The sequence below is a fragment of the Acanthopagrus latus genome, chromosome 5, assembly GCF_904848185.1.
Source record: "Acanthopagrus latus isolate v.2019 chromosome 5, fAcaLat1.1, whole genome shotgun sequence".
NCBI lineage: Eukaryota > Metazoa > Chordata > Actinopteri > Spariformes > Sparidae > Acanthopagrus > Acanthopagrus latus.
Window position 1 is genome coordinate 18937584 of NC_051043.1, and position 27366 is coordinate 18964949.

General features: G+C 39.6%; 3 protein-coding genes across 4 annotated transcripts; all 3 read left to right on the forward strand.

Annotated features, from left to right (window-relative positions):
- Positions 1-198: 198 nt before the first annotated feature.
- On the forward strand, positions 199-5625 carry tal2 (T-cell acute lymphocytic leukemia 2). The gene is made up of 3 exons (XM_037097448.1): positions 199-360; positions 3333-3459; positions 4358-5625. Exon 3 carries the CDS (start codon positions 4364-4366, stop codon positions 4700-4702), a length of 339 nt encoding a protein of 112 aa, XP_036953343.1. The 5' UTR covers positions 199-360; positions 3333-3459; positions 4358-4363; the 3' UTR covers positions 4703-5625.
- Positions 5626-10744: 5119 nt separating this feature from the next.
- LOC119020094 (UDP-glucuronosyltransferase 2A1-like) lies at positions 10745-21326 on the forward strand. Of its 2 annotated transcripts, XM_037099200.1 has the most exons (8): positions 10745-11629; positions 12614-12616; positions 16819-17445; positions 17658-17806; positions 17965-18096; positions 19195-19282; positions 19785-20004; positions 20380-21326. In XM_037099200.1, the coding sequence occupies exons 1-8, from the start codon at positions 10906-10908 to the stop codon at positions 20663-20665; spliced, it is 2229 nt and encodes a 742-aa protein (XP_036955095.1). In that variant the 5' UTR covers positions 10745-10905; the 3' UTR covers positions 20666-21326. The 2 variants fall into 2 exon arrangements, with proteins under 2 accessions (XP_036955095.1, XP_036955094.1); XM_037099199.1 differs by lacking the exons at positions 12614-12616; positions 16819-17445; positions 17658-17806; ... (2 more) ...; positions 19785-20004; positions 20380-21326 and adding exons at positions 11808-11956; positions 12115-12246; positions 12838-12925; positions 14028-14247; positions 14611-15307 and having other exon boundaries at positions 10906-11629.
- A 1249-nt stretch (positions 21327-22575) lies between these two features.
- On the forward strand, positions 22576-27292 carry LOC119020093 (UDP-glucuronosyltransferase 2C1-like). The gene is made up of 6 exons (XM_037099198.1): positions 22576-23343; positions 23569-23717; positions 24873-25004; positions 25633-25720; positions 26257-26476; positions 26758-27292. Exons 1-6 carry the CDS (start codon positions 22620-22622, stop codon positions 27041-27043), a joined length of 1599 nt encoding a protein of 532 aa, XP_036955093.1. The 5' UTR covers positions 22576-22619; the 3' UTR covers positions 27044-27292.
- The last annotated feature ends 74 nt before the right edge of the window (positions 27293-27366 follow it).

The following is a 27366-nucleotide window of genomic DNA, read 5'->3' on the forward strand; positions in this document are numbered from 1 at the left end:
TGCTTTTGTTTTGTTTTTCCCTGCATATTGAGCATGCTCAGTAGTGAAAAACAAATTGTGATTTATGGTTGGAGGAGTGGGATCGGGGGTCTTTCCCAGCTAAACTGATAAAGCTTCTCATTTTAGCAGCTCCAATGGTGGGGCTATTTTTTTTCCTTTTTCATTTAGTGAAGCAATCCCCTTATCATCGTCTCTCAGCATGTGGAGAGAGTGCTTATCTTCACGAGCCAGCAGAGTGAAGCCAGCTCCCTCAGGAATGATCCCCAGACAAAGACGACCCCCAGGGACATCGACTCCAAGCCTCCCTGCCTCTGGACAGCCATATCCAGCACTGGCTAGCCACCATCAATAACCCGCCAGGTTTTTTTGTTTTTTTAAAACATCTCTCTCTCTTTCTCTGTCTGTCTCTCTGGCCTCTGCCTTCTAACAAGCAGTGGACAAACAAAGAGAGAGACTAAATGGTTTGTTTTTTAATGGCACAGGGACAAAAGCGTAGCCTTCCACACACGAAGGCTAGGTAAATAGCAGCGTAATGGTGCTGTAATTGCCCCTGACTATACTTTAGCCCTGGACTGAATTGGGCAGGAGATACATTGTGGGAATTAACAGGCTGTTTAAACCAAAGCCATCCTTTAGATCTGCAGCTGTAAAGGTCACACAGCTGTTATCTTCAATCAAAGGCAGCAGTTAACGGTGTCACCTGTGTGTTTTCCCTCGTCTCTCAATAAGACCCAGAGCCCCAGCATTTGTTTGCTTGAACCTGCACTGATTTATGATGGGAAAACAATGCATCCATGAAGGAAAATCGTCTGTGCAGAAGCAACACAGGCCATTTTCGAAGCAATAAAAAAAAAAAAAAACCTTTAAATGAGGTATTGAAGAAAAATGTCCCATGTGGAGTCATCAGTGTTGAAATCACTCGACCAAATCCTACAAACAAAGCAATTTCTAGTACTGTCCCATCATAGGAGTAACAAATATATCCTCCCTGTATACACAGTGTGGACAGACTGTACAAAATATACAATCTGTTACAGATTAATTGGAATGAATTAATTAAAAAAAACAAAAAAAAACACTCAAGGTTTGTTGACAGACTGAATGTTAATTGTTATTAATTTGCAAACGTTGACAACAGTATTATTTGTATATTAAAACCATTTTTATTCTCAATTAACAGAGATTCCAACTTTGACTTTATGGAAAAAAGGACTCATGAAGGGAAACCCAGACATGTTCTCAAGTCACTGAATCATTTGGTCAGCAGTTAATCACATGATGGTTGTATTGATTTCTACATTTTAGCTATCAGTGTATTGATCAGGACAGTCTGTATCAGTGTAGAGCCAGACAGTCAGAGCTCATTTCATTGCCATTTATCCAGGGTTTATCAGGGCAGTTGATAATTAATTGTGAACCAATAATTGGTCTTATAGTAACACGACAAGTCTACATCTACAATGCTGCTGGTGTTGTAATCTGAGCAATTAATACAGGAGTAAGCTGGCGAGGCTCTGCAGTGAGGTCAGTAAACTAATCAGATGTTTACTGGCTGGTGTTTTTCTTACATTTTGTACATCGCACTTTATTATTTTGAGTATTCATACTGTCATTTTTGTTAATGTGTTCCTATGTTTTCATGTATAAATGAACTTCAGGATTGGCCAAAGAAAATGTTCAATTTTATACAGCAGTGTAAATCTGCAGCCATGATCTCCAAATCTAAAGAGAAGCTGCAACTAACATTTATTTTCAATATCAATAAACCTGCCGATCATTTTCTCATTTTAAAATCGCCATATTTGCCATTTTTGCACAATACCTGACAACAATTATCAAAATACCTGTCATTCTCTTTCTTTCAAAAAACAAATGTTTGTAAGTTTCATAAAGCAACAGCACCAAGTCTATACATATTAATCTAATCAAATAAACACATTGAGCATAAATTCAAAACAAACAGCAGTAACTTAAGTCAGTACTGCCTGTTGCTGACTGGACTTGTGTGCTTGCGTATAAAAATGCTACATTTAATTCTACGTCATTCACTCCACAAGAGCCTTCCCAGCTCATCATGCTTAGACTGCCTTCAGCTCCAACCTGCAGTGCAGCTAAAGCCCAGCAGATCAGGTATAATTGCTCACTTGGCCTTGGTCAGTGTGATGAACTCAGTGGTCAAAATGTCCCACAGCGAGTGTGTCTGCAGACTGCAGCCTGCAGTGGAGGCTGGAGAGCCAAAGAGCGGTGGCGCCTGGCCTGCAGGTGCAGCCTCTTGGACGTGCAGGAGGGCCCATGAATGGCCGATTCAGAAAATGGCCCCCATCGGGCCTGTTCTCCAGGCCCGGGGCTAATCCCAGCCCCTAATCGGATTATGTAAATTCCTACTCCACACAGAGACTTTTATGGAAGGCTGCGTCTTTGAAACAACACTTGAAGGGTGTAAAAAGAACAGTGACAATTGGTTAAACTAGACTTGTTTTTTTATCTGAACGGAGGTTGAAAGTGGGAGGCAGAGAGGGGGGAGAGAGAGAGACGTGAGGAGAGGTTGTAGGAGGTGAGTCAGGACGCTGCGCTCGCCCTCTTTCCTCTGTAATTTATGTGTGGCCCCTTGGAATGGCTCAACAAGATTACCATAGTCATAACAAAACCCATATTGTTCGACTGTCAATCTGGATATGGTATTTTTACCTTTTGTGGCCCAATCAGGCTGAATTCAATAGGGGAGCGGCCGGTGATATCAAGGTCTTTTCCTCGGTGGAGGGGAAGGTGGGTTTGTCCATGGCTAATGTCAGAGGAACAGAAAGGAACAAGTGTCCACAGCAGTAAGAGAAGGATCAGAGAGATGAACGTCTCAGTTTCACTTCAATAGGAATTTATTTGTCACCTTTAGAGCGAACCTTCAGGGATTAAATGAGCAATGAATCATAAAAGCAGCACAAATAGTCACTTAAAAGGCTGTTGAGCGCTGCAAAAAAAAAAAAAAAAAAAAAAAGACAGAGCCAGAATCCCTCCAAATGTTGCACACAAATATTTATCAAAATCATTTAAAGTGACAACCTAAGGACAGTACGATTGCAAGGCCACCTGCATTGGTTGTAAATGGAAAAAAGAGGGGGTGGGGGGGTGTTTTTAACACCATCCTCACACAATGCCACAGCGGCTCCACAACAGCACACGTCACACAATAGGGTTCACCCTGCTATAAAATGTGGGATGCGAGCATGCAGCACTCTTACCCCTTCTCTCTCTCTCTCTCTCTGTCTGTTCCCCATCCCTCCCTCCCTCATACTCTCTCTCCCACTTTCACTCTCTCCCTCCCTCTTGCTCATAAGGATCTCTCAGCGAGCATGACAAGACGTTAACTGAGTGGACATGAACACCGGACTCCTGGACAACTGATGACCTGCAGAGGACGGCTTCATAAACTGAGATTTTCTGCACATTTCTACACGCGTACAGGTAAGACATTGGTCATATATTAAAGGATTTAATTTTTCTTCCCTTGGGGCCATGTGTTTCCACTTTGATCACATAAATAATTAATCAACAAGACTGTGTAATGCAAGGGTATATTTGCTTGTAGCTGTTGTGTCATCTTAAATAAATTATGTTCATTTAGAGCAGACTTTGCATTCAGAAGAACTATTTAGCATTTTATAAAACATAATTGTAGACATTTTTTTCCTCAAAAAACAAACCCATTCAACACATTACTTCAACTCATTATTTAGCATTTAATAGCAGGCTATTACCATGTAAAAATGTTTTTAAATGCATTGTAATGCGTTATATACATAAACAGTGTTTTCTGATTCATTCTTTGTTTACAAATGAGCCTTCATTTATGGCTGTCCTTAGGAAGAGTTTCAATTATTGACAAATATCTACGTATACCTAAAAGTTTAAATAGTTTAAACCGCAGCAAATGACAACATAAACTGATTGATATTCTTGTAGGATTTTACAAGTCAATTCTATCATCATGTGTTATTTTATGCAAAACAAAATTGAGGTAGTTATCTGGACAGCTTTTCTCCAGGCTTGCATTTACATCACTTACACTGTTCAGTCAGCCACCTCTGCACTGGGATTATTTTATTCTAAGTCACATTTTTTTTCATAGAACAGTAAATATGGAAATGGCCCATGGTAACATCTTTAACTATCTTGTTCTGTACAGAGGGTTAGGGTCCACAACCTAAAGATATGCGGCTCACTATCATCCATGACGAAGAGCATAAAATCTTCCCAATTATGAAGCTGAAATTTGCAAATGTTTGGGATATTTGCTTTAAAATATGACTGAAAATGAAATGTCTTGATTGCTGATTAATTTTTTGTCAACTGATCGTTGCAGCTCACCATGACCAGGAAGGTGTTTACCAATACGAGGGAGCGTTGGCGCCAGCACAATGTCAACACCGCCTTTGCCGAACTCCGTAAACTCATCCCCACCCATCCTCCTGAGAAGAAGCTGAGCAAGAACGAGATCCTGCGTCTGGCCATGCGCTACATCAACTTCTTGGTGCAGCTGCTGGAGAGCCAGAGCGGTCAGCCGGCCAGCCACTCCCCCACTGCTCTGCTCACCTTTCTCAGAGGCAACATGGAGCAACTGCACTCTCCTCCTCACCCCTGGGCCATGACCAGTGACACAGAAGTCCCCTCACCTGGATCCAGCTGCGACAGCTCCGAGGCCTGGTAGAGCCACGGTCACAACCATACATTTAAAAAAAAAGAAACTCTTGAATGGACTTTCTGACCCTTTCCGTGGGTTTAAAACTGAGCTTGTCCTTTCTCAAGACTCATTTTTGTCTCTGCATTTGTCACCTGTGTGTGACTTGTGTTTTAATTACAGAAGCTGCACTATTGTGTGATATTTTTGGACTTTGGTTGAACATGTTGGCACAGCCTCCTCAAATATGATTTGCAGGTAAAAATTAATTTTGCATGGATGTGTAAAAACCTGGATGTACAATATTCCCTTCATGTCCTCGTGTTAATATTCCTTGTTTCCGGCTGCCTGGAACTAATTTAGTTTTGCAATGAGAGGGTGTTTTTGCTGATGAGGAAAATGGAGGGGATTAAGGAATTTCTCATTCAAGCGATAGATTCAGCAAAGCATTTGAATAGATAATGGCTCAGCCAATTCTCCAGACTGCAATCGTCTCAAAATAGCCAAGGGCACTTTTTCTTTTTTATCGACATGCCGTTTTTTCCTGAGAAGACTAAATCTGACCTTTACTTTCATTTATCAAGGTTATGTGACTTCAGACAAATCAGTTCTGAGACAGACAGATTCTCATTCCTTTTACGCAACAATGTGTTTGTTGATTACTGACTTGCTGTACTGAGGGGTTGGGCTGAGGAAATTCAGCAAGACTGACAATCCTCTTGCAGTAACTGTATCTTTCACCTCACTAATATCTTCTTATTTAAATGTCTGTTTGAGTTTTTGTAAAATACGCATGTCATACAGCCAAAGATTATGAATTGATTGTCAACTGTGAAGTGTGCTAATTATCTTCTGATACCTCTTTTGTAAGTTATTTTTGGTTTGCTTGTGAATATACAGTATGTTATTTATTTGAACTATTTATTTATTAAATGATTTGTTAAGAAAACTAACACTATCGTACGAAATCGTTTTTACGTCTTACTCTTCTTTTTAAAGCAGCTGAACATTGAACTTAGCACTTAACCAAGCTCTATTAACTGAAATTTGTCATGTTTTGAGTTGTAGTTTGCTCTCACAAAAGAAACTACCAAAGCATATTGAGAAGACCCACAATACAATTCACAAATGAAATGGAGGAGCTGCACACAGCTGAAAAATAAATAAATAACAAAATCAATATTGTGGTAAAACAGCTCAAGGAAAAAACAAATAAAGATGACTGAATTCTTGGAAAAACATTTTGGAATACCTTAATTTGATTGAAATGTATCAGCACACATGCTGCATTATTTCCTGTTATTATGGAAAGTTAATATACAAAAGAAAAAAAAAATCTTAACTGGAAAAACAGCATGCCAGAACAGTAAGTTATGTAGTGTGGAGACACTGATGACATTATTTCAAACTGTGTAAGACACAAGGGGTCTGAAGTAAAGAGCAGAGCTGCTGCCTCTTTGTTCGTGCTCAACAGGCCCAGAAACATTGGTCCACGAGTCCTGTGATGACCGTGTGGACACAAAGCTGACCTCTGCTCTCCGTCCACTGACCAGGGGCCTGACAGAAGAGTGCTAAAAGTGACAGCTTAACTTTTGACCCCGGGGTCGGTGGTCATTCTGGAGTCAAACACTGCCCAGTTGACCAACGTGCAGATGGAGTTTTCATATATAAAATTCCACTTAGTTACTGCATACAGAGTTTGGGACCACTGAAGTCATAGATATTATGTAAAAAGGCAGGAGTTAAAGATGTGAGCCCACTGCTTACTCTTGGGATTTTATAATTGAGTAATCTATAATCTGTATTTAAATATTTGTGTAAATTGCTTTCTTTTGTTTTGTAGCTCCAGCACCTCAGTGAAGTCTGACACCGCATGAGCAGTATTTTTCCCTATTTTTTAATTTCACCTTCACATGAAATTAACGTGAACAACAGTCAATGATATTCTAGTTTGAATAAAGACAATTTCGAAAAATATCCCTTTTTTCCAATTCATCGATTCATTATTTAATCTATAAAATGCACATTATAATTTCCAAGAATTCAAAGTGTCATTACTTGTTTTGTAGAACAACAACTGTCATTAACAAAAGATATGAAGTTTATATAACATAAAAGAAAGAAAACAGAAAAGCTTGCTGATTAATTTTCTGCCAAACAACAAACTGATCAATGGACTATTTGTTTCTGCTTTTCTTCCAATACAAGCAGTTTTGTTTGCAGCCGTTCTCATTTAAACCAGGGTCAGACATTTACATGCCTAATCGCTTATTGTGACTGTAGAGAATGTGCCCCGTTTTTAGGCAAAAGGCTGCAACGAACTGAGCTGAAGAGTAAACACTGAGTTGGTTTCGGGTGCTTTCACCCCGGCTGTTAAACTCTGGCTAATGGTGTGTAAACGGAGCAGAGGGCAGCTGGACACACTGACTGGAGGCCTGTGGGAACCGACAGGTGACTCTTTGTAATCATGCGAAAAACTAAACAAATCATATTGTGCTGGGAGAGAGAAAAACAACTGTACAGCAGCAGTTTGTCTCAAGCACAGCATGAATTTGGGAGGTATTTAGATCTTGTGTCATTTCACGGTGAACTGAACAATTTCATGGTGAGTTGAAATAATATTAAATAAACCTACTTACTACTTGTGAAAAAATTGACTTCTTTGTAATAATGGATGTAAAAAAAAAAAAAAAAAAACCTGCTCTTTGTCTGTTGAATGTTTTGGTGTAATTCGGATTTCCTAATGTCCAATTATTCAATCATCATTTGAAACTGGATAGGAGGGCACGTGACAGCTTCTGCACATGTGCTGTCAGGCTATGAAATGCATTTTGCTGATACACCTTATTTACAGAGATCGCCCAATCACAGTATGAGCATTACTGTGACCTCGACTTTCGAGCTGGATTATGAAACCCTGCATTGAAAATAATAACAAATCTGTACGCTTCTCATTCCCTGCACCAAGTATATTTTCCTGATTGACTATTCTCTCCCAAGTATGTGGGTAATCGTCTATTGAGAGCACATTTCCTTATCAGCGTCTAGCACACTGTCTGAATCTGTTATCACAATGGGCCAGATCAGTGCAGGCAGCCCCTCGCTCTCCCGGCTGAGGCGCCCATGAAAAAGAATTTCTGGAGTTGGGTGCCAACCGATAGGCCCTGAGCTCTTTATCCCCTTAAAGCCAATTCACACTCTGCATGTTTAAATATCTCAGCTCAACCCCTGCCCTCCCACTCCCGTCATGCACTCAAACCCCCCTCCTTCCTTCCCTTTCCTCTCGCTCTCTCTCACCCCCTCCATGGCTGCAAGTCCAAGCCTGGACTGTCGTCGCAGCCGACCTGAAGCCCGGATGGGTGGGTGGGATGCAGGTGCAGGCTAGTTGGAGGGTGAGAGAGGAGGGGAGTCATCCATTGTCGGGCTGGACAGCACCCTCTCTCCTCTGGAGCACCCTCTGATGGGGGAGCCCACTGACAATCACGCATCCTAATCTGATTATGCAAATGTCTACTTCAAAAAGCAATACGCTGTAACCCCTACTCCGTGGTGGAAAGACAGAGTGAGGAAGACGGACGGAAAGAGGGGATACAGCAGGAATGTAGGGAGGGAAGGGTAGATGGATGAATTTCCAAGAAAATTTTATAAAAAGGAGCGAAATGCTGTTAGACTCAATGATTTCACAATTCTTTACGTAACACTGATATACCCGTACCACCAGGGGAGGTCTGAGAAGAACACAGTATACACTTACACACTCTGAATGGCGACTGACTCCCTCAACAGGGCATTGAATTCAATATTCAAATGCTTATTGTTTTTCCAGACGCTCCTGAATCCAGCGTCAAAAGGAATCTACAATGTTAATGAGGGGGCCAAAGTACCCGCAGTTAAGATTTAGACGCCCAAACAGTCCGAGGTGACATTTCCCAACAACAACACAGCCTCAACAGCACTAGTTCCTAAAGGCCTGGTCGACAACCCCCGCCTCCACAATATTCACATCGAGCTGACCTCTCTGCCCCCAGCAAGTTTCTGAAATCAGCTGTCTCATTCTCCTGATAGATACAGCTCTAAAGCAAGACTACAAATCCACGGCCATGAAAGCAGCTCTGTGAGACTGAGGCACCGCAGTACTTTGGGCTAAATTATATTATTATTGTTATCATCATCACTCATACAAGAATGTAAAAGCAGGATTGTACTGTTGTACTTGGTTCAGGTGGAGCAGTCTAAACTATCTTAAAGAGGACTGCAGCTACTGATGATTTTCAATATAGATAAATCAGCTGATTTCTCTATTAATAGATTGTTTCAGTTGTAAAAAAGTGGTGAGGAATGCAATCACAATTACACACCATTCTAAGTGACATTTTCACAAGGTTTTTTTTTTTATTTCAAATCCTAACATTTATTAAGCTGACACCTTTTAAAGTTTCTGCCATAACTGATTAACATATATTTGTTGATTAAAATGGACCTATTGTCTGTTCAAACATTGTTTAAACTGTGGTTGAATATACAGTTTGGTAGTTTATTGTTTAACAAACACATTTATAAGAACTTTATATGTCTTGTAGAAACTTAAACTTTAGTATCTTGAACTGAAGTAAAAATTAAACCATCTCAACATCTCTCAGAGTAGATGTAGCAAGAGATGAAAATACTCAATACTGGTAAAGTTTCTAAAAGTTTTACTTAAGTAGAGTATTTGAATAAACTTACTTTGTTACATAAAACCTGGATATAATGTGTATGTTGAACATCTGAGTAAAGTATGTTAGCATGCCAAATCTGCTCATTCCCACTATGTATTACTGGAGTTAGTGAGAATTTATTTTAGTTTTGCAGGTATTTTGTCAAAAACCCAAGTATTCAACTATTTGGAAATTGATGATAGGTTCACCAATGTGATTACAATTCATCCTGTCACTAACAGAAATGTATGTACAAAATTCACAGAAATCCATCCAACAGTTGTGCAGACATTTAATGGAGAACCATTCGTTGTCTGGGAACCATGAATATTTGTGTAAAATATGTTGAGATATGTCACTAAATAAGTGAAAATTAAATAAGCTGCTTGTCTCCTGACGATAAAGAGTTTGAGAATTACTAGAGGCATCAGGAAGTCATCCCTAAGTGAACCATCGACACATGTACCAAACGCTGAGGTCACCATCCAACAATTGAGTCTAATTTCAGTAAAAGCCAAGAATGTCAACCTCACGGTGACACTAACGAAACAGTGAGGGGACAACTGTCACAATCATGTTATTTTAGTTTCATTTTACATATGTTCGATGTGTTTTCCAGGTTTTTTTCTGCATCTTGTATCCTTTTTCCAGTGATCTGTTTTCCCTCATGTTATCTTTTGCATCTAACCAGCCTGATTTCTTCTCCACACCTGTCTTGTATCTGTTTAAGCAGCCCAACTTCATATTGGGACATACTAAATAATTTTCTGGCAATCTGGATAGTATGGTAATATGGGTATTGGAACACAGACCATGACAGCAACTAGTCAGCCTTGTATGTATATACATATTACATCACATTGTACTATATACAATGTATTACATTTAACAATCCAACAGTTGTTATATTTCAGTCTGGATGGTGGCTACTTTTGAAAAATGCCTTCAAAACAGACTATCCTATATCACAATTCTATCCTGACTACCTAAAAACCCTGAAGTAATAATAATTATCCCCCCTCACAAAAACACCCCCTTCACACTTCAGTGGTATGCAGAGGGAACTCGCCCACATGCACACACAATTTCCTCAGAGTGCCACAGCCCATGTAGATGAAATCATTACCCGTTTTTGTCATTTCACTCCACCTCTCCACAGCTAAGAACTAGAATCTGAGTATCTGGAGCCTGTTTTTACATTCTGTTGTGGATTTCTAGTACAGGACAGAGTCCATTCTTGTTTTTTCAATTCTTACAGTTAATATTACAGCCACACCCTTTGTTCAGTTGATGATTACTTGGATATTTCTTTGCCACAGAAGGATCAGGTCACAGCCGACTTCACTGCGGACAAACCGGTACCATGAACCTTGGGCAGCATATCTCTCTTTGTTGTGTTCTGCTGAGTACATGTCATGCAGCATAAAGGGGAGCTGTGAGACAGAGTTCAGTCTTGTAAGTTAATCATTATTTTTCTACAGTGCCTTTTAAAAGCGATCAGGACACGGCAGGATTTCCCACTGACAAACAGCCACCATGAAGCTCAGAGAGCGTTTCTCCGTTTGCATCCTGCTGGTACTTTGTGTGACGTGGAGCGCAGATGGAGGGAATATTCTGGTGTGGTACACTGAAGGCAGCCACTGGATTAACATGAAGCCTGTGCTGGAGACGCTGGTGGACAGGGGACACCAGGTGACTGTTTTGGTACCAAGCACGTCCATGTACATGAACAAGAGTGAACCTTCCCGCTTCAGCTACGAACCCTTCAATGTCTCTGTCTCAAAGGAGGACATGCAAAGGATGATGGAAAAGGCGTTGTACTTCTCCATATACGAGATGCCTCATATGAGCTACTTAGAAATATACATCAAATTCATGAGCATAATAAAGGACAACATGCAATACTCTTTGAAGTTTCTGGATGGCGTGCTGAAATCAGAGACCACAATGAAGAGGCTGAAGGAGAGAAAATATGACCTTCTCCTGGCTGACCCCATCTTCCCTGGCAGTGACCTAACTGCAGACATTTTGGGCCTCCCCCTGGTTTTCTCCCTGCGCTTTTCCATGGCCCATAACTGGGAGAGACTGTGTGGTCAGCTACCTGCTCCACCTTCTTTTGTCCCCGGCGCTGTGAGCAAACTGACGGACAAGATGGACTTCATGGAGAGAGTGTGGAACTTCCTCTTCTACACACTGCAGGATGCTGTATTTAATTACATTTTTTGGCCAGAATTAGATAAATATTACTCTGAAGTCAAAGGTGAGTAACTCAGGAACAAGAAGCACTGTGTGTAACATCACCTTCTCTATGGACAACACAAAGTTCAATGATAATTTAATTGCTTTTGATCATTTAAGTTAATTTGAAAATGATCTGTCTCATCTGAAGTATTGGTGATACTTTGCAATGGTTGGCTCTTGTCTATTACTTGTGACAGGAAAACCCACCAGTGCCTGTGAGATGATGGGTAGAGCAGACATCTGGTTGCTGCGAACCTACTGGAATTTTGATTTCCCTCGTCCGTTCCTCCCCAACTTCAAATTTGTTGGTGGGATCCACTGCAAACCTGCTAAACCATTACCAAAGGTAGAGTTGTATTGGCCATTAAGAGGCCTATTAATCTTTTATTACATGACCACAGTGTTTCTGACTACACAATGAAGAAAATCAGCCACTAAACTGCAGAGAAAAGAAAAGAAATAGCTGGTTGGTTTGTATTGAGATAATGTTACATCTTCTTGTAGGATATGGAAAAGTTTGTGCAGAGTTCTGGAGACGCTGGCATCGTGGTCTTCACTTTGGGATCATTCATCAAGAACATCACCATGGAGAAGTCAAACATGATCGCATCAGCCCTCGCTCAGATCCCACAAAAGGTCTGTGGCACTGGAGCACCTTGACCACATTCTTTGCAAGTTCAATTCTATGCAGAGTCACAAGTAAACCTGTGTCATAAAACACAATCAAATTGTTAACAATGATGGATTACTATCTGAAGCAAAGTTCAAGTATGAAAAATGATTTGGTATCATTTTGGCATTCAATAAAACTCAACACCTTTGTGCAGGGTTAGAAGTTTATCAGATTATGATAGGAGACCAACTGTAACACTTGATTTGTAGTTACGTATTAAGGTTATAATGACATGGCATTTTTTTTTCTGGTTGAGTCTGGAAATTGGTGTGGAAATATATGCCTTACAGGTTGTAAGGCATATATACCATCCAAGACGATTTGTTGGAGATGGTGGAGATTAGATCTTTATAAACCTTAGGGACAGTAAAAAATCATATTGGATAGATTTCATATGTACACCAAAACCACAATACCAACCACAGAAGAGGTAAAATACTACCATTCTCCCTTATTCTTTCAGCATGTACTTGTAAATGTACTTGTAAATGTACTGCTATGCAGTACAATGTATTATGATGATAAATTAGCATTCTGTTTGCCATTGTTTAAAGGTGCTGTGGAGATACAGTGGAGCAAAACCAGAGACTCTGGGTGCCAACACTAGGTTATATGACTGGATCCCTCAGAATGACCTACTGGGTGAGTTAAACCTTTATAAAAACCTACTAAGGAGGCCTTCACAACAGTAATTCTAATTTATTTATCAAGTTTGACTGAACAAAATCCTAAACAAGATTTTAGAATTGTTGCAATTTTTAATTATATTAAAAAATATTAAAATATTGACATGAGCACTATGAAATTTGGCTCCCATTCTTCCTGTTCTTCTTTCAAATATTTGTACATCTTAACTGGAGTCCAGCTTTGGTAAATTCAATCGATTGAACGTGGCTGATCATTATTAGGAAGACACACAGCTGTCAGTGCTTATCAGAACAAAAACAAAGCCATGAGGTGCAACCCACACAACAAAAATTGATGCGGCCACTCCTGTTTGCCACATCTGACCCACAAGCAGGCATAACTATAGCCACATGTCAGCCAAGTACAAACAGAATAAACCAGAACTGGCCCAAATTCAGGCGACGGTTCATTCTATTCTGGTGGACTGGATCTAGCTTCCCAAGTGTTGCCCATCATTTCACGCAGTGTGAGGGCCAGATGAGGGTGTCTTGTACAACTTTGCCCTCTGGTAATTAACTGTCTGGTAAGGGTGCATGGGAAGCTGAACAGTGAAAAGTACAGACATATCTTTAATGAAAACCGGGCCCAGAGGGCTCAGTATCTCAGACTTGGCCAAAGGTTCACCTTGTGAACAGACAATGACACCAAGCACACAGTCAAGACAACACAGGACAGGCTTAGGGACCATACTGTAAATGTCCATGAGTGGTCCAGCCAGAACACAATGTTGAGAGACCTGATATCCAGGTGTACAAAGCTTGTTGCATGACTCCCAGAAAGACCCAAAATGTGATCACTGTTTCAAAAAAGTACTGAATTAATTGTCTGAATATTTATGTCAAAGTAATATTTCAATTTTTCTTTTAATTTACTGCAAACAATTTTTAGTAATCTGTTTTCACTTTATCATTATGGGGTTCTGAGTGTTCACTAACCAGAAAAAAAAAATAAATTCAGTATAAGGCTGAGACAAAAAAAAAAAGTCATGAAAAGTAAAGGCACTTTAATACTTTCTGGATGCACAATGTGTTAGTCATGATTTCTGTTACCCTATCAGGTCACCCCAAGACCAGAGCTTTCATCACCCATGGTGGCTCAAATGGGATTTATGAGGCCATCTACCACGGTGTCCCCATGGTGGGCATACCCCTGTTCGGTGACCAGCCAGACAACATGGTCCATATGAAGGCTAAAGGAGTTGCTACTACTGTGGAATTGAACTTTATGAAGACAGAGGACCTGAGAGATGCAATCAATACTGTCATCAATGACAAATCGTAAGTTCTCATATCTACCTACACAAGATACTGAAAAATCATTTTCTAGCAATTCTCTTCTTGTTCCTTTGTTTTTTGGCAGGCTACACGTGTATTAAGGTATTACTGCTGTCTCTTACTAAAAGTGCTGCACAATTAATAAAGTTCACAATGCATCACAAGCTATTTATGTATTACCTCAATGAGAAAATGTGTACTGCTTGGTAGGTCTGTGTAATGGCCTGTTGAGAATCTGTGTTCTTAAAATAAAACTTAATTCCTTATCATCCCCACTCTTGTGGAGGCAAAGAAACTTAAGTATAAAAATTCAAAAACCATAAAACATAATTCCACATTTTCACACTTGTATATCCGCGTTCATAGGTACAAGGAAAACGCCATGCGGCTGTCCAGTATCCACCATGACAGACCAGTGAGCCCTCTGGATGAGTCAGTATTCTGGATCGAGTTCACCATGAGAAACAAAGGGGCCCAGCACCTAAGGGTCCAGGCCCATGAGCTTACCTGGTACCAGTATCACAGCCTGGATGTCCTGGTCTTCCTCCTAACCATGGTTCTGCTCCTCATAATCATCTTCATCAAGACCTGCAGTTTCTGTTTACAGGTGTGCTGTGGCAGAAAGGGAAAGACAAAGAGAAAGGCTGAATAACTGACTTAATTCAAATGCAGCTGTCTAAAGCACAGATGAGTGAAAAAAAAACAGTCCACTGAAAAACAAAACATAAAGCTCATGGCTATATGATGAAAAATGATGACGCAAATTACACTAATAGTGATTGGAAAAGTTAATTAACTAGGAAGTGAAAGATTATCTCAAGCTACACATTAATTTTCTCACGCTGTCTCACACTTTTTCAGCCTTTTCTTTTCTCCCTTATAGTTTGTGCTATGATCTGATTACGAATCTTAAGCACCATCCTGCACATGAATTGTAAACTTGAACTGAATCCAGTGAATGTTCTGATACCTTTCTTTCTCTCAGCCTGAGGAGGATATAAATTCTCTTGCCATATATTATGTTTATACATGCATTTGAAAATAAAGATGGCAGTTTTTTTCCCCCAGTTGTCAAGTGCTTGCTCATAAAGAGTATGATCCAGGATGATTGGTTGTTTGCTCTCTTGTGGCACTGCAGTCCAGGACAGCCTTCCAACTAATCTATGCAGTCCATCCTCTAAAACAGGGTAAAGCTTGTAGATGGGACCAGTCTTTTTTAGGAGAAGACAGGGCAATACATCTTTAATTTAATATGTTAAATCATTGCTTCTGTCAAATCAGCATGAAAACATTGTGTACCGTGTAAATGGTTACATTACTGGGGTAATAATCTTGCACAAGATTGCACGTGACAAAGTGCAAAAGTCACTTAAGTTTGGTTTGCACTTTTCTTTTGCATAAATATCTTCTGAATCATTCCCTCAGTTTAAAGGGAAGTTTTGGAGTGAACACTTACACATTAGCAGTGTTGGACTTGGTACTTTAAATTCTATAGGGTCACCTTTAATAACGGGTATTTCCCTTGGAGGTTAGCTTGCCTTTTGCAGTTGCATCACCAACATCTGTATCAATTAGTCCCAAAAGGGCTGGACTTCCGTGGCCACCCATACAGTGGCACCACCTACTGGCCGCTACTGAAATGGCTCCAACATTGTCTTCAATAAAAACAACTGCTGCTGTGCTTGTTCAAAATGTGCCTGTTCAGAAAGAGTTGATTGCTTGGCCTCTGGTATTGCTGCTTGCAATCAATTCATGATTCTTTTTTTGATTAGTTAATAAACCTAATGATTTATTTACAGATTATTCAAGATGCTTTTATTACAAGATTGATATAACAATTTAGCAAAAATGTTATTATTTTCAGTATTTTATTATTATTATTATTATTATTATTATTATTATTATTATTATTATTATTATTAGTAGTAGTAGTAGTAGTAGTAGTAGTAGTAGTAGTAGTAGTAGTAGTAGTAGTAGTAGTATGACAATAATAATAGATCCTATTTTTCAGGCACCCAGACAGCTCACCTGTTAGTGTGCACCCGAAGTATGGAGACCGAGTTCACTGTAGTGTAGCACAGCTCAAGTGTGCCTTCTAGTGATATAATGAAAACAACAGCAAAACAAACAGCACAACCAGGTTTCTCCGGGTGCTATACAAGGTAGCTGCTGTGTCCAAATTCTACTGTCCGAGTCCATTTAGCTAAAATCATTATCTTATTGTGTCTTTTTACTCCATCTGTAGAGTCTGTGGATTTCCTATTTGTGGATTTCTAGTACAGCTTACAGATTATTCTACTAACTATTAATTTTACAGCCGTTACCCTTCACCTCAAACCATTTGCTTTGGCTGTGTGCGTTATCTACTGTGTCATGCAGCACAAAGAGGAGCAATGAGTCAGAGTTTAGTTAATCATTACTTTTCTACGAGAGCCCTTTAAAAACGATCAGATCACAGCCACTGACAAACGGCCACCATGAAGGACAGAGAGCGTTTCTCTGTTTGCATCCTGCTGGTACTTTGTGTGACGTGGAGCGCAGATGGAGGGAATATTCTGGTGTGGTACACTGAAGGCAGCCACTGGATTAACATGAAGCCTGTGCTGGAGACGCTGGTGGACAGGGGACACCAGGTGACTGTTTTGGTTCCGAGCGCATCAATGTTCATGAACAAAAGTGAGCCTTCCCGCTTCAGCTACGAACCCTTCAACGTCTCTGTCTCAGTGGAGGACATGCAAAGGATGATGGAAAAAATGCTTCACTTTTCAATATATGAGATGCCTCATATGAGCTACTTAGAAATATACATCAAATTCACAAGTATGATAAAGGACAACATGCAGTACTCTTTGAAGTTTCTGGATGGCGTGCTGAAATCAGAGACCACAATGAAGAGGCTAAAGGAGGGAAAATATGACCTTCTCCTGGCTGACCCCATCTACCCCGGCAGTGACTTAACAGCAGACATTTTGGGCCTCCCCCTGGTTTTCTCCCTGCGCTTTTCCATGGCCCATAACTGGGAGAGACTGTGTGGTCAGCTACCTGCTCCACCTTCTTTTGTCCCCGGCGCTATGAGCAAACTGACGGACAAGATGGACTTCATGGAGCGAGTGTGGAACTTCCTCTTCTATGCATTGCAGGATGCTTTGTTTGATTACACTCTTTGGTCAGATTTAGATAAATATTACTCTGAAGTCAAAGGTGAGTAACTCAGGAACAAGAAGCACTGTGTGTAACATCACCTTCTCTATGGACAACACAAAGTGCAATGATAATTTAATTGCTTTTGATAAAGTACAGTGATCTTCTATTTAATCATTCCTGATAATTGAAGTAAATTTGATAATGATCTGTCTCACCTAAGTATTGGTGACACTTTGCAATGGTTGGCTCTTGTCTATTACTTGTGACAGGAAAACCCACCAGTGCCTGTGAGATGATGGGTAGAGCAGACATCTGGTTGCTGCGAACCTACTGGAATTTTGATTTCCCTCGTCCGTTCCTCCCCAACTTCAAATTTGTTGGTGGGATCCACTGCAAACCTGCTAAACCATTACCAAAGGTAGGGTGGTCTTTTCCATTAAGAGGCCTATTAATCTTTTAATACATGACCACAGTGTTTCTGATTATATAATGAAGAGAATCAGTCACCAAACTGCAGAGAAAAGAAAAGAAATAGCTGGTTGGTTTGTATTGAGATAATGTTACATCTTCTTGTAGGATATGGAAAAGTTTGTGCAGAGTTCTGGAGACGCTGGCATCGTGGTCTTCACTTTGGGATCATTCATCAAGAACATCACCATGGAGAAGTCAAACATGATCGCATCGGCCCTCGCTCAGATCCCACAAAAGGTCTGTGGCACAAGAGCATGTTGGTAGCAAATTGGCTATGATGCATGGTCACATTCTTTGCAAGTTCAATTCAAGCCAGAGTCACAGGTCAACCTTAATTACGCTCACCCGTTTCCTGCCTGCCTCTCTGCAGTAACTGTTCAGTAAAAAAACAAAAATGACAAAAAAAAGCAGAGGACAATCTCTATGTGCCAACTGGAATTAACTTGAATGAGCCTTAAACATGTGACCATTTGACAGTGTTCTGCTGTACATTTCCATGTTTTAGCTGACTAAATGCAGATTATTTGCACTTTTTTTTCATTTCTACCGACAGCTTTCACAGCAATCTGGACAGTCATTTATTTCAGTAGAAAATACATTTGCAGGGACTAGAAAGTAGCTCAAAATAGTCAAGCCATCAAAGTAAACATTCAGTGGTGTCACATGGCAATGCAGCTGCAAGCCTATGGGTCTATTTTAACTGTTAACTTAATAAGGCTAAAGGCTTTTTGCAATGCTATGCCAGGTGGTTGCGTGTGCCAAGTTTTTTTTTTTTAAAGTCACTGTTTTAAAAAGTAGTATCAGTTGCTATGTAACTAACAACAAAAGTGCAACACAATGTTAACAATGATGGATTACTATCTGAAGCAAAGTTCAAGTATGAAAAATGATTTGGTATCATTTTGGCATTCAATAAAACTCAACACCTTTGTGCAGGGTTAGAAGTTTATCAGATTATGATAGGAGACCAACTGTAACACTTGATTTGTAGTACGTATTAAGGTTATAATGACATGGCATTTTTTTCTGGTTGAGTCTGGAAATTGGTGTGGAAATATATGCCTTCGGGGTTGTAAGACATGTATACCTTTCAAGACGATTTGTTGATGGTGGAGATTAGATCTTTATAAACCTTAGGGACAATAAAAAATCATATTGGATAGATTTTATATGTACACCAAAACCACAATACCAACCACAGAAGAGGTCAAATACTACCATTCTCCCTTATTCTTTCAGCATGTACTTTTAAATGTACTGCTATGCAGTACAATGTATTATGATGATAAATTAGCACTCTGTTAGTCTAACAGGGGGGTTTGCCATTGTTTAAAGGTGCTGTGGAGATACAGTGGAGCAAAACCAGAGACTCTGGGTGCCAACACTAGGTTATACGACTGGATCCCTCAGAATGACCTACTGGGTGAGTTAAACTTTTATAAAAACCTACTAAGGAGGCCTTCACAACAGTAATTCTCATTTATTTATGAAGTTTGATTGTACAAAATCCTAAACAAGATCATAGAATCTCTGCAATTTCTTATAATATTAAAATATATACATAAGCATTATGAAATGTGGCTCCCATTTCTTCAGATCATCTTAGACTTTTCCTGTTCTTCTTTCAAATATTTGTAAATCTTAACTGGAGTCCAGCTTTGATACATTCAATTGATTGAACGTGGCTGGTAGGCAGTAAGCACACAGCTGTCAATGCATATGAATTTCAATTTTTCTTTTAATTCACTGCAAACACTTTTAAGTAATCTGTTTTCACTTGAACATTATGGGTGTTCACTGATGAGGAAAAAAAATATTTAAATTCAGAATACAAATACAAAAAAGAAAAATTCATGAAAAGTAAAGGTGTCTGAATACTTTCTGGATGCACAACGTGTTAGTCATGATTTCTGTTACTCTATCAGGTCACCCCAAGACCAGAGCTTTCATCACCCATGGTGGCTCAAATGGGATTTATGAGGCCATCTACCACGGTGTCCCCATGGTGGGCATCCCCCTGTTCGGTGACCAGCCAGACAACATGGTCCATATGAAGGCTAAAGGAGTTGCTACTACTGTGGAATTGAACTTTATGAAGACAGAGGACCTGAGAGATGCAATCAATACTGTCATCAATGACAAATTGTAAGTTCTCATATCTACCTACACAAGATACTGAAAAATCTTTTTCTAGCAATTCTCTTCTTGCTCATTTGTTTTTTGGCAGGCTACACGTGTATTGAGGTATTACTGCTGTCTCTTACTAAAAGTGCTGCACAATTGATAAAGTTCACAATGCATCACAAGCTATTTATGTATCATGCATCAGCGTACCTCAATGACAAAATGTGTACTGCTTAGCAGGTCTGTGTAATGGCCTTTTGAAAATCTGAGTTCTTAAAATAAAACTTAATTCCTTATCATCCCCACTCTTGTGGAGGCAAAGAAACTTAAGTATAAATATACAAAAACCATAAAACATAATTCCACATTTTCACACTTGTATATCAATGTTCATAGGTACAAGGAAAACGCCATGCGGCTGTCCAGTATCCACCATGACAGACCAGTGAGCCCTCTGGATGAGTCAGTATTCTGGATCGAGTTCACCATGAGAAACAAAGGGGCCCAGCACCTAAGGGTCCAGGCCCATGAGCTTACCTGGTACCAGTATCACAGCCTGGATGTCCTGGTCTTCCTCCTAACCATGGTTTTGCTCCTCATAATCATCTTCATCAAGACCTGCAGGTTCTGTTTACGAGTGTGCTGTGGCAGAAAGGGAAAGACAAAGAGAAAGGCTGAATAACTGACTTAATTCAAATGCAGCTGTCTAAAGCACAGATGAGTGAAAAAAAATAAAATAAGTGTCCAGTTGGCCTAAAGCATGTGATGAACCACAATGCCCCAGCTGGAACTAAGTTGCTCAGGACAATTGTCACTGCAACTAATTGACGCATAGAAACTTAAGAGAAATTTCAACAACACAGATTTACATCTAGCAGATGACTGGACAATATACGGTCAGTGTGCTAAATTGTGGCCAAATTACTGCACAAGGCAGCTTTAATTTTGGATACAAATGTTTATCTCTAATTTTCCAATCTGCTAAAACAGTACCTTCCAGTAAAATCTGGACTTGTTGGATTTGACAAAAAACCTAATCATATATAAGTCACAGATCCTCTCCACACATGTCACATGAACTACAAATTGAATTGAGTCTATGACTGGTGAATGTTCCACTTCTCAATGCTGGTTCACTTGCCTTACACATAAAGATGACTACATAACATCATACAGGGAAGTGATCCAATACCTTTCTCTCTTAAGAGGAGAGATGAAATAATATCTCCTGCTGTGTCTTTGTGAATGAATGTATTTGCAAATTGGCAAAAAAAAAAAAATGGCAGTTTTGTTGTGTCTCTAAAAATAAAAGTGTATGGTTTGGACCTGCTCTTTTTGAAAAAGTGTCATGTGATAACTTTTGCTCTGTTTGTGGAGGCTATATAAATTAAACTGACTTGATTTGAAATGTGGTGAGATGTGCTGAGCCTTTGTCAGAAGGACAGCTGTCCACCTACTCTTAGCAGTCCATCCCCTCAAATAGGGCTCAGCTAGTAGATAGGACTTACCCAACAACAGTGTACAAATCTTGACGTTAAATCTTTCCTTTGGAGAAACTGGACTAAAGCATTTTTGCAGCTGATAGGTCATGTGTCTCACTGAGCCTCTGGCTTTCAAAATCTCAAAGTCAATATAATTGAGATCCACAGGTGTTCAGAAGCACTTTACACTATAGCTTGGTAAAAACACAGAAACATTTTCAGTAATAACATATGTAACACGGTATTAAGGGTAAAAAATAAAAACCCCAAGGGTAATGATGAGGAAACATATTTAGCAATGAGGCAAAACATTTTTGTAATAGTATAATAATTTGGTAAATATATACATAATAAAATGGTAACCTGCAAATGATAATATGTTAACATGGTCACATAAATGCGGTAATGACTTTATAATGAGGCAATACAGGTTGATGTTTTATAGGCTACCTTAAGCATCAAAAAGTCAACATTAGTAATATCCATAGTTTTGCTGAAATTCATATTCCCTGATGTTCCAAACATGTACTTTCTTTCTAGTGCATACTTTACATTATGTTTGTTATAATCACTCATAGCCAGACCTATCTCCAGCACTGACAAAGTGTTGTGGGTCATTGAAGGTTGGTTTTCACTTGTTTTTCATAAATATCACAAGCAATGCTTCTGAATCAATCCCTCAATGTGAAAGGAAGTTCTGAAATGACAACGACAACGTGTGCCTTCTGATATGCTTTTACCTTCACTGCCTTTGTTGATGATCAGCCTTAACGCACAGCACATACAGGTTTCTCTAGATCCTTGACAAAAAACTTTTTCCATGTATCCAAGCCCATTTAGCTGAAATCATTCTTATTGTGTCTTATTTTACTTCATCTCTCTACAGCTAACAATCCGTGGATTCCTATTACAGGTTACAGGATATTCTGTTTTATTTGTTTAATAAAGATATACTACAACTACTGACTTAATTTTACAGCTGCTACCTATTACCACTAACTATTGGCTTGGGTTAGGTAAGTTATCTAGTGTCATGCAGCACAAAGGGGAGCTACGAGCCAGAGTTCAGGCTCGTAAAGTTAATAATTATTTTTCTACAGTGCCTTTCAAAAGCGATCCGGACACAGCGGGATTTCCCACTGACAAACAGCCACCATGAAGCTCGGAGAACGTTTCTCTGTTTGCATCCTGCTGGTACTTTGTGTGACGTGGAGCGCAGATGGAGGGAATATTCTGGTGTGGTACACTGAAGGCAGCCACTGGATTAACATGAAGCCTGTGCTGGAGACGCTGGTGGACAGGGGACACCAGGTGACAGTTTTGGTTCCGAGCACATCAATGTTCATGAACAAAAGTGAGTCTTCCCGCTTCAGCTATGAACCCTTTAACGTCTCTTTCTCATTGGAGGAAATGGTGGACTTCTTTAATGAGTACCTTTACTTCTCCATGTACGAGATTGATCATATGAGCTACTTCCAGATTTACATGAGATACATGGAGCTGATGACGACTGACTTGCAGTACTCTTTGAAGTACTTGGATGGTGTGCTGAAATCAGAGACCACAATGAAGAGGCTGAAGGAGAGAAAATATGACCTTCTCCTGGCTGATCCCATTTACCCTGGCAGTGACCTAACTGCAGACATTTTGGGCCTCCCCCTGGTTTTCTCCCTGCGCTTTTCCATGGCCCATAACTGGGAGAGACTGTGTGGTCAGCTACCTGCTCCACCTTCTTTTGTCCCCGGCGCTATGAGCAAACTGACGGACAAGATGGACTTCATGGAGCGAGTATGGAACTTCCTCTTCTACGCACTGCAGGATGCTGTGATAGATTACATTTCTTGGAATGAATTAGATAAATATTACTCTGAAGTCAAAGGTCAGTAACTTAGCTACAAGATTCACTAAGCGCAACAATACATTTTCTATGGACAACACAAAGTCCAATGATGATTAAATTGCTTGGAATTAATTACAATTATGTTTTATCCAGTCACTTTCATAAAGTATTTGATTGTCTAAGTATATAAAGTTTAGCTTTTATCTCATTTGAAGTATGGGCAGTACTTTGCAATGGTTGGCTCTTGTCTATTACTTGTGACAGGAAAACCCACCAGCGCCTGTGAGATGATGGGTAGAGCAGACATCTGGTTGATGCGAACCTACTGGGATTTTGATTTCCCTCATCCATTCCTCCCTAACTTCAAATTTGTTGGAGGGATCCACTGCAGACCTGCTAAACCTTTACCAAAGGTAGGTTGTCTTGTCCATTAAGAGGCCTATTAATCTTTTATTAAACCACCACAGTGTTCCTGATTAGACAATGAAGAGGATAATCCACTAAAATGCAGAGAAAAGAAAATCCTTGTTTGTTTGTTATCATTATCATCATTATTTTCTTTCATTTGAACAGGGACAGTGCACAATAAAACATTGACCCTGTATTTAATAAGGAGAGATGCATTGCACCAGGTTTAGCAAATTGCTAATTTCCACCCGTAGTCCCTGGGCAGGTAGATGGAGCATACAATAAATTAAAAACAGTTAAATTCACAGTTAAATTCACAGTTAAATTTGCAAAATTTCAATTAAAAAGTTTTGAATACACACTTTCCCACATATTTGAAACAATTTACCCCCCTCCCGCCAACTTTTATAGATAAAGATGCCCCCCCATCAAACACACACACACACACACACACACACACACACACACACACACACACACACACACAAATGTCTACAAGTTTGCTGTGAGAGCAGCCAACGTTTTGTGTGACATGAAAATGTTTTAAAATCCGCACATGTAATCAGCTGTGTTCCATTGCTTTGTGGCAACAAAAGAAAAAGATGATTTACCAAATGAATTCCTGCATTTAGGAATACTTCTCTCTCCCCTGGTAACTGATCGGGTAGCTCTTGTTTTGTCTGTGCATAGTGTAACCACTTTTTTCAAAGGAGGAGCAGTAGCAGTATGAAATATTTTAAACAGTAGGCATTCAAAATATTATATTTGGTGAGTATATGACGTGATGATACTGACATGTTTTTTTGTTGTGAATCTTAAGGGCACTTTTATATCATGATTGTGGTTTTAAGGTTGTTTTACATGCTTGAGACCAACTTGCCATGCAATAGAGAAGATGTGGAAGAATCATTGCATTTAAATATGTATGTGCTGCTGCAAGAAAGTTTATGTGTCTGTAGTTTTTGAGGTTAAATTTCAGTGTGTTACTCAGCCTTTTAACATGATTTGTAAAACTAAGCATTTATGCAATTTTACTAGCATTTTACTAAGATTTCAGGACAATCCCCGAGTTTGCTCCTGTTTGTAAAGAACATGGTTGCAGTCTTTTCAACGTTAAAAGGGTTAGTGTTTGTATTGAGATAATGTTACTCTTCTTGTAGGATATGGAAGAGTTTGTGCAAAGCTCTGGAGACGCTGGCATCGTGGTCTTCACTTTGGGATCATTCATAACGAACATCACCATGGAGAAGGCAAACATGATCGCATCAGCACTCGCTCAGATCCCACAAAAGGTCAGTGAAATCTATTCGCAAACTAGAATGAACCTAAATGACACCAGAACACAGTTTGATGGCACAATGATACACTGTCATCAAATGGCAAAGCAAGACACAAAACACGTCTTGAACTGTGTAACTGCTGAAGCTTGAACAGTCATTTCAAAAAGTGACTGTATAAGGTAGTCATTTCTTAGACCAGCTGTATCGGGAGATGTTATATAATAACATCATCTCTTAAATTACAATTTCATACCATGTTTGCTAACTTCCCTGCAGAATTCCAAGTTAAATCAACTAATGATTAAATAGGAGGTCAACAATAGCACATGGTTACATGATTTATGGTCATAAAGTTCTAGTGTATTGTGACATAAGGCAAGGGGAAACAATCAAAAGAGTGAAAAATGTGTACCATTTAAGAAGATTTGATGGGAAGGGTGGAGATGGGATATTCAAATATATGCAAGGGTTACAAATGACATTGGATCGGATTCTATAACTTAAACCAGAAGTTTATCAATGAAGAGTCGTCATTTTTACAAGTAAAAGTAATGCAGTTTTGTAACAAAAATAATTTTTTTCCCTCATTATTTTGGTATACATTTAACACTTCTGAAGGTGTCTTTATTATTGTTTAAAGGTGCTGTGGAGATACAGCGGAGAAAAACCAGAGACTCTGGGAGCCAACACAAGGCTTTACAACTGGATCCCTCAGAATGACCTACTAGGTAAGTACAACTTTCACATAAACCTACTGGACAGGCCTCTCAGACTGTAATCATGATGAATTTTACTGTAAAATGAACTAAGGTATCCACCACATTGTTTTGCTTTATATTCAAATTTAAACTGAAAAATCCTAGAAGGGACATATAAGAGAGATCAAAGGAGTTGTGAAGTATTCACTTAGATCTTTTACTTATGTAAACCTTGCATGAGCAGTGAAGAAAGACTGTCAGTAAAAGTCCTGCATTACATTTTTTTCTTAAATAAAGTCACACAAGTATTCGCATTAACATTAATCGGTCATTTCACCACCACAAACAGATTTAAGTTTGGGGACCTCTGCTTATTTCCTTTGTGTACGTTTATGTCACTTCAATGTGTACTCAAAACTTGCTTAGATTTAGTTAGTAGTATGTAATTGTAGCACAAATATTTGAGGTTGGGGTTTATCAGTCAGTCTATGATAAAAGATGTGCTTTAACAGCTTTCCTCAATTGGGGAAAGTCAAGTATGGTTCATGATTTTTGTTACCAAAAAGGTCATCCCAAGACCAGAGCTTTCATCACCCATGGCGGCACAAATGGGATTTATGAGGCCATCTACCACGGTGTCCCCATGGTGGGCATCCCCATGTTCGCTGACCAGCCAGACAACATGGTCCATATGAAGGCTAAAGGAGCTGCAATTATTACAGACCTAAACTTCATGACCACTGAGGACCTGAGAGATGCAATCAATACTGTCATCAATGACAAATCGTAAGTGCTATTTTGCTTTCACGTTTACATTTACAGTACACAGTCACTAAATGCTATAAAGGATCCAATATCTAATGCAGTATGGCAGGGTTCAGCTGCCAACAGAGTTTAAAGGTCCTACACTGATAAGCAAACTACTTGTTGGCCTTTACACCTCATATGTTGGTTGACGCTAAAAAAATCAACAACTTTTCATCCCCACGCTTGGTGAGGTAGACTAAAATATTCTAAAACATGGCACATAATTTCACATTTTCATACTTGTATATCCGCGTTCATAGGTACAAGGAAAACGCCATGCGGCTGTCCAGTATCCATCACGACAGACCAGTGAGCCCTCTGGATGAGTCAGTATTCTGGATCGAGTTCACCATGAGAAACAAAGGGGCCCAGCACCTAAGGGTCCAGGCCCATGAGCTTACCTGGTACCAGTATCACAGCCTGGATGTCCTGGTCTTCCTCCTAACCATGGTTCTGCTCCTCATAATCATCTTCATCAAGACCTGCAGGTTCTGTTTACGAGTGTGCTGTGGCAGAAGGAGAAAGACAAAGAGAAAGGCTGAATAACTCACTGAATTCAAATGTAGTAGTAATGAACTGATGGGTGAAAAAACTAACAGTTTACTGGTTGTCCAATATGTCTAAAGCATGAAAGGTAACCCCAGTGCCCTGGACTGGGAGTTGTGCCTTGGGATGAATAATTATCACTTCTTTGAAACAGTCAGGGCAAAAAAAAATGAAAAGACGCAAGTCAGCTTACAGCACCTGATGTCCTTTGTGTCCTTTTTCTATCATCACCATAAACTTGCATTCCAATATCTGTGGTCAGTCTTCCTGTTTGCTCATTCATGTATCAGCAGTAATTAATTATTGCTCCCTAGTGCTAATTT